The 14,262-nt window shown below is 31.6% G+C and overlaps 7 protein-coding genes across 7 annotated transcripts; 1 reads left to right on the plus strand and 6 right to left on the minus strand.

Moving 5' to 3' along the window:
* Positions 1–4: 4 nt before the first annotated feature.
* Positions 5–493, minus strand: LOC108567673 (protein FAM98B-like; the record flags this gene model as incomplete). The annotated part of the gene is made up of 2 exons (XM_017928276.1): positions 441–493; positions 5–256 (listed from the first exon to the last, which is right to left on the minus strand). Coding segments are annotated over exons 1-2 (264 nt in total), but the record flags the coding sequence as incomplete, so codon positions are not given.
* Positions 494–2,084: 1,591 nt separating this feature from the next.
* On the minus strand, positions 2,085–2,829 carry LOC108567692 (glycine-rich cell wall structural protein 1.0-like). The gene is made up of 2 exons (XM_017928298.1): positions 2,763–2,829; positions 2,085–2,589 (listed from the first exon to the last, which is right to left on the minus strand). The coding sequence occupies exons 1-2, from the start codon at positions 2,772–2,774 to the stop codon at positions 2,086–2,088; spliced, it is 516 nt and encodes a 171-aa protein (XP_017783787.1). The 5' UTR covers positions 2,775–2,829; the 3' UTR covers position 2,085.
* Positions 2,830–4,000: 1,171 nt separating this feature from the next.
* On the minus strand, positions 4,001–4,935 carry LOC108567690 (glycine-rich protein DOT1-like). The gene is made up of 2 exons (XM_017928294.1): positions 4,846–4,935; positions 4,001–4,672 (listed from the first exon to the last, which is right to left on the minus strand). Exons 1-2 carry the CDS (start codon positions 4,855–4,857, stop codon positions 4,202–4,204), a joined length of 483 nt encoding a protein of 160 aa, XP_017783783.1. The 5' UTR covers positions 4,858–4,935; the 3' UTR covers positions 4,001–4,201.
* A 1,801-nt stretch (positions 4,936–6,736) lies between these two features.
* Positions 6,737–7,275, plus strand: LOC108567694 (glycine-rich cell wall structural protein-like). The gene is made up of 2 exons (XM_017928300.1): positions 6,737–6,778; positions 6,836–7,275. The coding sequence occupies exons 1-2, from the start codon at positions 6,767–6,769 to the stop codon at positions 7,181–7,183; spliced, it is 360 nt and encodes a 119-aa protein (XP_017783789.1). The 5' UTR covers positions 6,737–6,766; the 3' UTR covers positions 7,184–7,275.
* Positions 7,276–8,623: 1,348 nt separating this feature from the next.
* Positions 8,624–9,246, minus strand: LOC108567695 (collagen alpha-2(I) chain-like). The gene is made up of 2 exons (XM_017928301.1): positions 9,203–9,246; positions 8,624–9,148 (listed from the first exon to the last, which is right to left on the minus strand). The coding sequence occupies exons 1-2, from the start codon at positions 9,212–9,214 to the stop codon at positions 8,633–8,635; spliced, it is 528 nt and encodes a 175-aa protein (XP_017783790.1). The 5' UTR covers positions 9,215–9,246; the 3' UTR covers positions 8,624–8,632.
* A 1,018-nt stretch (positions 9,247–10,264) lies between these two features.
* On the minus strand, positions 10,265–11,321 carry LOC108567687 (glycine-rich protein DOT1-like). Its single transcript, XM_017928291.1, has 2 exons — positions 11,266–11,321; positions 10,265–11,023 (listed from the first exon to the last, which is right to left on the minus strand). Exons 1-2 carry the CDS (start codon positions 11,275–11,277, stop codon positions 10,514–10,516), a joined length of 522 nt encoding a protein of 173 aa, XP_017783780.1. The 5' UTR covers positions 11,278–11,321; the 3' UTR covers positions 10,265–10,513.
* A 1,503-nt stretch (positions 11,322–12,824) lies between these two features.
* On the minus strand, positions 12,825–13,852 carry LOC108567677 (glycine-rich cell wall structural protein 1-like). Its single transcript, XM_017928281.1, has 2 exons — positions 13,789–13,852; positions 12,825–13,711 (listed from the first exon to the last, which is right to left on the minus strand). Exons 1-2 carry the CDS (start codon positions 13,798–13,800, stop codon positions 13,151–13,153), a joined length of 573 nt encoding a protein of 190 aa, XP_017783770.1. The 5' UTR covers positions 13,801–13,852; the 3' UTR covers positions 12,825–13,150.
* Positions 13,853–14,262: the final 410 nt, after the last annotated feature.

Consider the following 14,262-nt stretch of genomic DNA (forward strand, 5'->3'; position numbering starts at 1 on the left):
CGACAGATCCAGCTGGTCCCACAGCTCCGGCACCGGTAACGACACCAGCAGGTCCTACGGATCCATGGTAGTTATGGTTAAGGGCGGCACCAGCTCCTGCTCCCCATCCTCCATGACCACCCCATGCTCCAGCACCTCCCCATGCTCCATGACCTCCCCATGCTCCAGAACCTCCCCACGCTCCAACACCTCCATGGCCCCAGCCGGAAGGCTTAGCACTGGCGATAACTGCCAAACAGGCGAAAAGAGCGATAGTCTGCAATAATAAATGCACACAAATTTTAATATACATTACTAATTTATCCATAATTATGGGAAATATCAAAGACAGATCAATAATGAATAAAAATTGAGAAAAATTAAAATGTAATAATTATTAAAACCACTTTATTCATTGCGTTGAATAAAGTTGTATCTATTTTATTACTTTGCGAACTTACCAATCCGTTCATGATTGTTTCTTAAGAGATCCTGTCTTGTTTGCAAGTCTCTCTAATCTGACTTCGGAAGGATAATGCACGTACATTTATATTGAAATAGCGACCTTCGTTCGTACTAGAATTGGAAAAGTTTTTGGATTTAAATCGCAAGGAGGTGAACGTATTCATTTTATAAATATACTACTCATTCATTAATTGCCGCATTTACATGGAACTATTCTTACACTTACATAATAAATATAATATATACGAAATTAAAAGGAGTAAAAACCAAAATTAATATGTAAATAGAAAAAGATAGTAAAACACAGTTTATTTTACAGTGTTTGATGATCCGCTACTCCTTGCTGTCTGTTTGCCTCATTGTGTTCAAGCTTTTTGCTTTCTGGCCGCACACCTTACACTGACTTATGCAATATTTCTATTAAATAATAAGCATTAGATATCTAAACAAATATATGTATTTGATAATTATTAAATATATACACAACTTTAAAAATGTCAACTATTTGTAAAAATGTACTCCTTGTTTAAGTTAATGTTAAAACCAGTATAAATAATTGGAATTAATTTATTAAAATAATATATCTAAAAATTTAAATAAACTGTTATGGCGCTAATTTATTTATATACACTTATGCATATTTAATAGCTATGTATTATATTCAGTTCAAACCCTGGGAATGAATTATCCGCGTTAGTAAACTATTTGAATAGTATTATATAAACACACATAAAAAATATATTTATTGTGAGGGTTACGTGCATTTTTTTTAATTAAACAAAAAAAATGACTAATTGCACTTGTATCTAGAAAATATATCAATAGAAATAACAATAATATTTATTGCAACAAACATAATATAAACTCAACACAATAACAAAAATAAAACTAAATTTAATTGTTGCAAATGGATATAAATTATATTATATCGAAATAATATGATCTTTCTGTTGTTCGCAGACATTTTCTACTGGTCCCCACAACATGAAAATTTGATTCCACGTATAATTACTTAAACAATAAATTTAAATGAAAACGTACTGATTTTCGATTGGTTTAGATCTGAATAAAACAATCATTTTTAAGATTTTATCTATTAACATGTTGTTCCATCTGCATTAAATCAGTAATACTAACAGACATCTAAATTTATGGCATATCTGTATAATTAGGTTATTGAAGGCCACAATGGAAATTATTTAAAGAATAATTACTAATTATATTGATATATTTTATGTTACAGCTAAATTCTGGTATATACACTATGATTGATTAATATTATTTTCTCAAATTAATCTTTAATCTTTTAATTAATCTTTATTCAAATAATGAAATTAAATTAACAATGTTATTGTCTTAAGTATAAAGAGCTGTGTTAATCCAAGTAATATTATTGTGGAATTTCTTACAAATAGGGAAATATATTAAGGAATATTAAAAAATGTAATTATTTTTAGTTTGCATTTTATTAAAAACAGATTGACATATATACAAAGTTGGTGGTGTTTTTTTTGTATTAAGTGAATACATCATAGATGATCTTTATAAAAAATGCTATTCATTTATAAAGTTATAAAATTTGGTGTACTTAAAATTAAATTCTTGAGGGTTTTAACATATTTCGTAGACTAAATTTGTCGTTTACCAATGTCCATGGCCACCCCATCCGTATCCATGACCATGATCATGTCCGGCCCACGGACCGTAGCTACCATCATCATGATCTCCTAAACCGCCGTCCCAATCTCCATGACCACCGTCCCATGCACCGGCGCCGTCCCAAGCACCAGCACCGTCCCAAGCACCAGCACCGTCCCAGGCGCCGTCCCATCCACCTCCGACTCCGTTGGGTCCGGTTGGGCCGACAGCTCCATGTCCATTGACAACTCCAGCAGGTCCTACAGCGCCATGTCCATCAACAGATCCAGCTGGTCCCACAGCTCCGGCACCGGTAACGACACCAGCAGGTCCAACGGATCCATGGTAGTTATGGCTGAGGGCAGCACCAGCTCCTGCTCCCCATCCACCATAACCTCCCCATGCTCCATGACCTCCCCACGCTCCATCACCTCCCCATCCTCCATGGCCCCAGCCGGAAGGCTTAGCACTGGCGATAACTGCCAAGCAGGCGAAAACAGCGATAGTCTGCAAAAACAAAGACACGAAAATTATAATACACATTATCTATTAATTCGAAATTATAGAATTTCGATTCAATAATGAATAGCAATCGACACAAATGAAAAAAAATGTAATTATTAAAATCTTAATTAATTGCGGGCAATTACTTTGAATGTCATATTGCTTTGCGGACTTACCAATCCGTTCATGATTGTTTCTTAAGAGATCTTGTCTTGTTTGCAAGTCTCTGTAATCTGACTTCGGAATGATAATGCACGTATATTTATATTGAAATAGCGACCTTCGTTCGTACTACACTTGGAAAAGTTTTTGGATTATAAATTAAACATATTCATTTTATAAATATACTACTGATTTAATAACTGTCGCATTTACATAGAACTATTCTTAAACGGCTTTCCTACCGAACACCTTCAACCTTCTGCCACTTTCTTCTGCAATTTCATCAATTTATAAAAACTCTATAGACTTGTGCTATATTTTTGTTAAATAATAAACATTAGATATCCAATAACATAAAAACTAATTTCATTAATTTCTTAAATAATGTATTTAAAAACTAAATTAACTGTTATGGCGCTAATTTATTTATATCCTATTATGCATACTTAATAATTATGTATTATATACAGTTCAAAGCCTGGGAACCAATTATCCTTGTTTGAATATTATTATATAAAATACGTATAAAAAAAATACAATTATCATTTCCAAAATAATAATAGTTTTTTTAATTAAACAAAAAAATGACGAATTGCACTTATCTTTAGAAAATATATAAATTCCAGGTCAGAAAAAACTAATGGCTCTTTTGGCCAGATTTTATTTAGAATTATTATCTTATGTATTATCGCAATAAATATTATAATTAAATTTTTATCAATATACTATAATTATTATATTTAATAGTTAATTATTTACATTTTTTATATAAATGCTAATTTCAGCCTATCGAATAAAATCTTTTCAAAACATTATTTTTGTATTTATTATCAACTATATATAGAACATTTGTTTCATAAGTTAAATACCATTTCTTTATTGCTTTATGTACTTTCATCAAGTATAATATTACTAATAAAGTCGTTGAAGTTCATAATAAAATATATTTATCTAACTATTTAAATAAATTGATTTGATGTATGTTACGACCAAATTCTTGTATTATTGATTAATTAATATTATTTTTTCTAGTACCAGTGACATAAAAAATATACATTTTCTTACAATAACAGTAATCAAACAACAAGGAGTAACTGCTACAAATGGCTATTGACCATATATTTTTCTGCTTTAATTAATATTATTTTATCAAATTTATGATTTAGGTATAAAAAATGTTAATTAAAGGAATGTGAATGTGGTGTTTTTAAAAAATAGGAAATGTATTAAGGAATAATCAGTAAAATTGTAATTATATTTTCGTTTGCATTTATTGAACACAGATTGATATATATACAAAGGTGTTGTTTTTCGTATTAAGTGAACACATCGTGGATGATCTTTATAAATAATGCTATTCAATATGGCAGATCATTTATAAAGTTGTCTTATTGGTGTAGTTTAAATTAAGTTGTCGAGAGTATTTACATATTTCGTAGGCTAAAATTGTCGTTTACCAATGTCCATGACCACCCCATCCGTATCCATGGCCATGACCACCATGTCCAGCCCACAGACCGTAGCTGCCATCATCATGATCTCCGTAGCCGCCGTCCCAATCTCCATGACCACCGTCCCATGCACCAGCACCGTCCCAGGCGCCGTCCCATCCACCTCCGACTCCGTTAGGTCCGGTTGGGCCGACAGCTCCATGTCCATTGACGACTCCAGCAGGTCCTACAGCACCATGTCCATCGACAGATCCAGCTGGTCCCACAGCTCCGGCACCGGTAACAACACCAGCAGGTCCAACGGATCCATGGTAGTTATGGTTGATGGCGGCACCAGCACCTGCTCCCCATCCACCATGACCACCCCACGCTCCATGTCCTCCCCACGCTCCATCACCACCCCATCCTCCATGGCCCCAGCCGGAAGGCTTAGCACTGGCGATAACTGCCAAGCAGGCGAAAACAGCGATAGTCTGCAAAGATAAAAGCATACATATTTTAACGCACATTACTAATTAATCCGTAATTATAGAATTTCTCAAAGGCGGCTCAATAATGAATAACAATCGAGGCAAATGAAAAAGTAATAATTATTCAAATCACTTTATTCATTGCGGACAATTACTTTGAATGACATATCACTTACCAATCCGTTCATGATTGTTTCTTAAGAGATCCTGTCTTGTTGGCAAGTCTCTATAATCTGACTTTGGAACGATAATGCACGTATATTTATATTGAAATAACGACCTTCGTTCATACTACACTTACAAAAGTTTTTGGATTCAAATCGCAAGGAGGTTGTAACTGTAAAGTTCCATTCTTTTAATTTTGCACGTCATATTTGATTAATTGAGTTCATATGCAGAATATGTAATAAAACACAGAATTATTTATCATTTTTAAATAAAATATAATCAAAATATTCGTTATTCTTAAAACTTAGCACATCAAATGTTTATTGAATATAATAATTTCAAAACAAATTTAAGTTCCAAGGATTCTCTAATGTTTGTTTTTAGGTATTACATATACCTACAATTTCAATTAGACAGTATCTTTATTAGCCCACGTTATATTTGTTAGTCATAGGGGTGCTTACATTTAAAAAAATTTAATGTTGTTTGTCATTAAGTGATAATAAAAAACAATTACATTTTATGTAAACAAAAATTATCTTAATATTATGGTTTTAATATATTAATCAGTAGTAAAACATAAAGTTATGTATATTTATTCACTTTCTAATCAATTGACGCATTTATGCAATATTTATCAATAGTTATTTAATAAAACAATAATAAACATTTTTTATTAGATACGAGCATATATCCAAAGGGATATCGACAGGAGTCTCGACTATCCGCCTAATTTTTTTTAAGAATATTTATTTCAAGAATCATTCAATTATTTAAACATTGCATTTTGCCATTCTTATTTGGCAAAATTTATTGGCCAACTTTAGATCTTTCAGACCATTTAAAATTAAAAAAAATCAAATTTGGACTACTTCACCCAAATTTAAATCTTTTTATTTGAATAAAAATTGTAAAATTTAAATATCATTTCAAATTAATAACCATAACTATAATTATTGTGGGATCGATAAGTACTGAAAGCGTGGCAAAAATAAGGACAGGAGATTCATATCAACTATAATTATTTATTTATAGATGTTCATAATAGGGGTAATTTGGAGTCAAATTATGTCTGCCCAAATAACTATAATTTATTGTTTGCAGACTTTTACTCTCAAAATTATTTTTCATACACAAATTTTAAAGTATTTTAATTTATAGCAAATAAAATTGTATAATTAATTTATTACACAATTTACTAGAATCTATAAATTATCTTGAATTAATTAATTTTCTTAAGTATGTGCTATTGAAATAATTATTGTTAATTATTAAATAATAGTCAATAATTATTAGAAAAATTAATATATACATTGAATAAATCATATATTAATAACAATATGTATATTAAAATTTAGTAATAATCAAAATTTGTTGATATTTGATAAATACCAAAAAAAACATTAATTGAAATATATATTGTAAAGATTTTATATTTCCAACTTTTTTATCTATAATTATTGAATAAAGTGAAAGTAAATAATGTACATAAAAACCTCATCAAATAACATATACTTTTTTAATATATTTTTATATATGATTAACATTTGCTATTACTATTACATTTTGTTAGTTAAAAGTTTGTTCAAGTTATTATCTAACGCGTTAGTTAGTCATGAAACTAATTGGTATTAATTTGCGTTTTCAAATGGAGCGCAATGCATTTTATAATGTAATTATACCCTTCGGTAATGTTTATGAATATATTGCGGCCTGCTGATGCAGATATGTACAATTCTTTTTTATTTTTTATGTATTGTCGAGAAAACATGCAAACAATATAATTTTATCATTCCGAAAACTTTTATATTGGTGAAAAGGTAACGCGGAGCACGAAGGTCATACACTTCCCGTTACATATATATAGGTGATCTAGGAATTGGAGTAGGCATATTGCAATCTTCTGCAGTACGGACAAGTCCAATAATCATGAACGCTTTGGTAAGAACGTGAAAGTAAACGGTTGATTATATATAAAAAAATTTAATATAATTTCAGTCAGCTCTCGTCTTCATCTCGCTCGCCGTTTTGGCTAGCGCCGGTTGGCACGGATATGGCCATGGTGGTTACGGCTGGGGTGGACTCAACCATAACTACCATGGATCCGTTGGCCCAGCTGGTGTTGTAACTGGCGCCGGAGCTGTGGGACCAGCTGGTTCCGTCAATGGTCACGGTGCTGTTGGACCTTCGGGTGTCGTCAATGGACACGGCGCTGTAGGACCGACCGGACCAAACGGGCATGGGGCCTGGGGTGCTTGGGACGGTGCCTGGGGTGGAGCCGGAGCCGGAGCTTGGGGTGCCCATGGTTGGGGTGCTCACGGATGGGGACATCACGGACATTGGTAAACGGATTCGATATCAACTCCTTCTAAGACTTGGAAAAATGTGTTCAATAATTTTATGCAATGTTTTTGCAAAAACCAAAAATAAATGTATGTTCTCAGTTAACACAACTTTTACTTCTTTATCCTGAATCCTCGAAATTCCTTAGAATGCGGTTTCTTGTAATGGAAACCTTGTGGTCGAAGGCCATTTAGAAAAACCTCGTAACAAATACACATACCAAGAGAAAATTAAACCATATTCAAATTTGTTTCCACATTTAGATCAAAAACGATTTTCTTATAATATTAATATTTATTGCAAATACATAAATCTTTCCGCATGAGATTTTCTTATTTCATATAGTACTACATTATTTTCAATCCAAGTTATTTCGAGAAATAGCAAATATAATAATGATAGTTAATGAAATGTTAAGAATTATTGTATATAACCGTTGGATTCTTATATTTTAACAAAATCTTAATATTTAAGACATAGATAAGAATAACATAATTCTACTCCAATATTATTTATTTCGATCATACATATTTCATCTTTAAACCATAAGAAAGTTAGTATTTAGAATTATTGTTACACATTAAAGTATGTATTTTTAAAGTATGTATGATTTTTCACTATAACCGATAAATTAAGTAAATATTTCATCCAAAACTATTCCCGTTTTATTTATCTAATAACAATATTATTTTATTCTCATAGAAAATTTGATATGTTTAATTTAATGTAATATTTGTTATATTATATGCAAAACAATATTATTTCCAGTAATTTATTACAATAAATTATATTTTTTAGTTCAAAATACAAAGAAATAAACTTACGTGTACGATTCTTGAAGTATTCCTTTTATGTTGATTATGATAATAACACTATTTTATAACATATTCCAGAAAGACAAGAGGCACTTAACATTATATCACTTTTTATGTAAACTAAAAACTTGGATAAAAATAACAATCTTAAACTGATGAATCAAGTAAACTTATACGTTGATTAAAAACCAACAACCAACCAATATATGTTAACACACACTAAATAATAAATTATTATTTACTATTTTTTACCAAAGGACTAATGACCAAAGTCGTTCTTAATTACAAATAAATAGATAGATCTTACGTTTTAAAATTATATTTTATTAATGGTACTCATTGTACATGATATTACAAATGTATACATACAGACATAGAGTTGTAATAAAAAGCATGGCATTTTTCGTCTTAGAAAGTTGACTTGAAATATTAACTTATAATTAACAAACTATAAATAACGCTAAAAATACTACACGCATGAATCGAACTTCTGGTAAATATATAAATAATAATAAAAAATAGTATGATTAGAATGATTAGAATTTCACGCTGATACAGCATAAAAAAAAAGAAAATTTTAATTGTATAGTATTTTTAGTATTAATAAGATAATTTGTTCTGACTGGATATTCTATAATTACCATCCATGTTCACCAACGGACACAATATGGCCAAGACCGCCAAGCCCCAAGAGACCACTGGCAATAGCAGGTTGCTGAACAACGACTCCAGCAGATGGTCCAATGATTTCAGTTGGTCCCACGACCGGACCTTTGATAACAACGCCTGGTGCTGCTGGTCCAACCACACCAATTGGTCCCAATCCTAATCCAACTGGTCCAACGATACCGACACCAGCGCCGATACCAACTCCAGCGCCAATACCTCCAAGAACAGCTGGTCCAACACCCAATGGACCGATTCCAATAACTCCATGACCATTTGGTCCTGTTGGTCCCACGGCACCAGCTCCAGTTACGATACCAGCAGGTCCAACTGCAGCTAATCCAGTTACAGATCCTGATGGTCCTCTCGCCCCAATTCCGGTTACAATTCCACTTGGTCCAACGGATCCACCGTGATTCGGATTAATAACACCCAAAGAAATGACGGATGCGTATGTGGTGGCAATCAGAGCCATACAAACCAATACCTAAACAATTATCCATTACAAAATATTCAAATACAAATTACACTTTTAACTTACCAAAGAATTCATTTTATTATGATCTGTTTGTAGATGTGTTATCACAAAACGTTGAGCAGATTATGCCTTAGCTAATTGCATGTTAACTATTTATACTAGTACATCGGCCTTCGTTCCACCTTAAAATTTAAAATCTGGATGACATTTTTTATTCAAAAATCCAGTCTACTTCCTTTGCCGTTAAGGGCGACGCCTACTATAAATGTTTGCATCAGAATCGTACACTGTATTTTTTACAAATTCCAGACATCAACCTAGACATTCGCATCATGCAATATGTTGCAGTTCTTACGTGCATTTAGAGTATATAAATTGTAAATTCAGGAAGGTTGTTGCTCAGTATTGGATGTGTTTAGCTTCAATTCACAAGTCAGTGTTTCAAGTTAAAACTAAAAAGAAATACAAATAATTGTGTATAAAGCAATTATTCTAGTTGAATCTAAAATCAAATAGTTAATTAATCTTGTAGTTAATTTAATAAAATTTTCAAAATAAATAAAAATATTTTAATATAAAGGAACGTTATATTTATTGAGCATTAATTGCTGTAATAAAAGTGATTATTCAATTAAATGGGATTATATTTCATATTTATGAAACGTTGAATAACTCGTATGTGTACATTTATTCATATTTTTTTTTTATTAGTATATAATTATCTAGTTTTTACAGTACTTCATATTCATGATGTATTAAGTTTATAACATATATTTATTATAATATGGAGAGTAAATACGTATAAATTAAATATTTTTTAAATATGAATATAAAATAATATATTGGTCAGGGTAAGAGTATTTAATTTTTAAATAATTTTTAATAATAATAAACAAATTTAATTGTATACGAAGAAAGGCGCCTTTTCGCTTATTATTTATAATTATTTTTATTTACAGGTAACTTTTCATTATACTTTTTATAGGAAATGTATGAAAAAAAAGAATTTGTTATATGTAATGTAATTTATTTTTGCATTTATGTAAAGGTATATATTTTTAAATTAAATAATTATGTTTATATTCACTTATGTTTTATTGAACACACTTTAATATATTACAATCGTATTTACAAAAAGAGAAAAAAGGTAGAATTGTCATAAGTACGAGGCAGATATAGTCTATAGGTGTAAGAAGACTTGGAAGTTTTTTTTTTGATCAATAATAAACATAAACAAACCATATTGTAAGAAAAGAAAGAAAAGGTTGATGGCATAAATAAACTGGGAAACGGTTTATGGGTAGTTAAAGAAATATGGTTGGTTTACATTTGAGAGCAGGCAGACTTGACTTAAATCGTTTGGGACTACATCATTTACCAATGACCATGACCATGGAGACCTAATCCCAAACCGGCACCAGCCCATCCATGTCCCAAACCGTATCCATGAGCAACTGGTCCAGCTACGACAGCGTGACCAACTCCGGGTCCGACGAGGGTAGCTCCGTTACCATGGACAACGTTGGAGTGAGCTCCCCACGCACCATCATCCCAAGCTCCATCATCCCAACCACCATGTCCGGCGCCGGCACCGTCCCAAGCACCGTCCCAGGCGCCACCCCATGCTCCGGCTCCGTTGGGTCCGGTTGGTCCAACAGCTCCGTGTCCGGTGACAATTCCAGCTGGTCCTACGGCTGCGTGTCCATCGACAGATCCAGCTGGTCCGCTGGCTCCTGCACCAGTTACCACTCCGCTTGGTCCAACAGATCCATGGTAGTTGTGGTTAATACCTCCATGGCCGTAACCACCCCACGCTCCTCCATGGCCCCAACCGGAAGGTTTGGCACTGGCAAATACTGCCAAGCAGGCGAAAGTCACAACAGTCTAAAACAAGAAATATCATATCTTAATTTTTTTTTATAGTAAATATTAAGCATTTATGGTATGCAGACTATGCGTTGTTTCTAATTACTTTTACAATTGTACTTGTCAAATTTAGAAATAAACAATTTTTTTAATTCAATTTTTTAATTAAGATTTTTTTAAATGTAATTTAATAACTTTAATAAATATCATTATTAATGTGTGTATTTTATTTTTTGATTATTTTGCAACCATGTTCTTACCAAAGTGTTCATGATGGCTGGGAGATCTTGTTGAGTCCAGAAGACTTTACAATATGCCTTCGAATGATAATGCGCCTACATTTATAGTAGGACTGCGACCTTCGTATTACACGTTAAGAATGACTTCAATAATTGAGCAAATATAATAACTATCTGTATACCACTTTGAATGCGTTTTTTTTTATTTTACCACTACACTTCTATACCTTTTGTTACTTTCTCAAATATTTGTAACCCTCGCATTGTGCTTAGTAAAAACGGAATAATTATTATTACATGCGTAACTAGCCGGATTTAGCATATGTACAGTATAAAACATTTATTCCTTCAGAGAATTTTTTAAACTTTTGGTTATATTCCAAAAAAAATGTAATTTTTATAATAGTAATAAAATAAATCATTTAATATTCTTTTGAAATTCTAAAATACTAAATATAGTAATGATAGATTATAAATAAAACTTAAATTACAAGTGACTAATTTCAAACTTATTAATTTACGGAAATATTATTTTTTTCATAGAAGTTGTAATATTTTTATTTTTTTTATATAACTTTTATAGGAACAGAATAATTATTTATTATCAACTAATGTCTTTCTTCCAAACAGTAATTATTTTTAAAATTAGTATCTAAAAACAGTCTAAAGTCTTTCTGTCCAATTGTTTTTTTTTCATTGAAAAACAGTAAAACAACAGTTAACCAACAATCTACGTTATTTAAATTTAGTTGATTTTTTTTATAGTATATATACTTTATAAAGCGAGAAAAATATTTTTTTCTTGAATATACATTACGTTTTTATGTAGCTATTACACTACATCATGCGTACACGAATAACAATTAATCTAGTTGATTTTTAATGCGAACGAATAAGGAGTGGCTCGGAGAATAATTGCAGGAAGGAAGTTTGACGTATTTTCAGGGTAAACGATAAAATATTATTTAAGTATCAATCTTTACGCTTTACGTTGATTGTTACACATACGGTACAATATATAATTTTACCTAATTGCATTAATTAAATGATTCATGTATAATTACTTTTTACTTGATTTTTATCAATTTTAAGGTCGTTTAATTATATACAGCAGTGTTCTAAATTCTGCAATAGATTTGAAAATAAAATCTATAATCATATTAATATTCATATAATTATTATACAGTTTATTGTATAGATAAAAAGAGAGACAATAATTAAGATATAAGATTATTAAATATTGTTATATTGGGCAGAAGCATTTAATTTTTTTGTTTAATTATTATACTTTATGTGAATTTCAAATTTTATTATCTGTAGTTATCATTAAGTTAATTAATATTTTATCATAATTTATTACATAATGCATTTAGAAACAGAACATTTATTTATTCCAAAATTAGCTAGAAAATGATAGATTTTTACTTTTCTAATAATTATATGTTTTGTAAATTTAAATAGAATTTATGTTTTCGATTAATTGAACTAATATTAATATTTAATCTTCTTTAAATGTTAAGTTGATTAGGGTTGATGAAAAATATAAAATTTTATGTTATATATATTTTATTTGGAACACATTTTATAATATATACAAAAATTGTAGGAAGAATAATCCTGTAATACATAGCGCGTATCGTCTTGGTTGCGTTGAGCAGACTTCATGGATAAAACTAATCATTAAATACTACATAAACCTAGCATACATCACATTCGAGTTACTTAAAAAGTAAATGAAACAGAAATAAATAGAATCAGTGGAGAAATTGAACTAAATATCATACTGATACAGCACGTTAAAATAAAGGGAGAGCAACAAAACAAATAAGAAAAAAAATAGAAAATGAAAGTTTGTTACAGCAATTCGTCTGTACCTATATGTCTAGGCTATGCTGTCTATAGAAGTTTAATAATGATGGTGAAGTCCATGAACACCGTGACCGACTCCGTAAAGTCCATCAGCTACAATGTGTCCGGCTGGACCAACGATGGTAGCTGGAACGGTGTGTGGGCCTTGGACGATGACTCCGGCATGGGCGGCATGTCCGATGACACCGGCGTGTCCCAAACCGTATCCCAATCCCAAACCATGTCCCAATCCCAAACCATGTCCCAATCCTAATCCATGTCCCAATCCTAATCCGTGTCCCAATCCCAAACCGACTGCTGGTCCAGCGACGACGGCGTGTCCAAGTCCCAAATGACCAACTCCAAGTCCCAAATGACCGACACCAAGTCCCAAATGTCCGTTAGGTCCAGTTGGTCCTACAGCTCCATGTCCAGTAACGATTCCAGCTGGGCCAATGGCGGCGTGTCCATCGACAGATCCAGCTGGTCCCACAGCTCCGGCACCAGTGACAACACCGGCTGGTCCCACTGATCCATGGTAGTTATGGTTAATAAGACCATGATCATGGATACCAGAAGCGCTGGCAATGACGACCACACAGGCGAAAGCTACGACGGACTGCAAGAAGGAAAGTTTAAAAAAATTATATTAATTATTACAAATTCTTTTATAATCATCAACTACGCAATTCTTACCAAAGCGTTCATGTTGATAATTATTGTATGCTCTTAGTACTGAAGACTTGGAACTGAATATGACATTGTATGTTCCATATTTCTTATATATACCAAGCGCACGACCTTCGTTCCCCCTTAAAATATATGCACGGAACTAAGATCTTTTTTTTGTTTCATTTCATGAGACATAGAAGGGCGTCGCCTACCGTGCAAAATTAACATTTGCGGTTCGATTTTGGACTAACTGTTTCACATGCATGTATATAATTACTATAGCCAATGTACTCACACATATTAGAATGTGGCAGAAAAATCTTATTTTATTATGCAATTTCCTACAATGATTGCTGATTATATTTTTAATATTTTGTGGCTTCCAAATCTATTTAAATGCTATTATTATTTTCTATCAATAAAATAGAATTCTATAATTCATCCATATAATCATTAATTATATTAACTTAACAATAGTTTACTATTTTTTAAAAATAC

This window comes from Nicrophorus vespilloides, unplaced genomic scaffold (assembly GCF_001412225.1).
Source record: "Nicrophorus vespilloides isolate i.1.1-1 unplaced genomic scaffold, Nicve_v1.0, whole genome shotgun sequence".
In the NCBI taxonomy this organism is placed as follows: Eukaryota; Metazoa; Arthropoda; class Insecta; order Coleoptera; family Silphidae; genus Nicrophorus; species Nicrophorus vespilloides.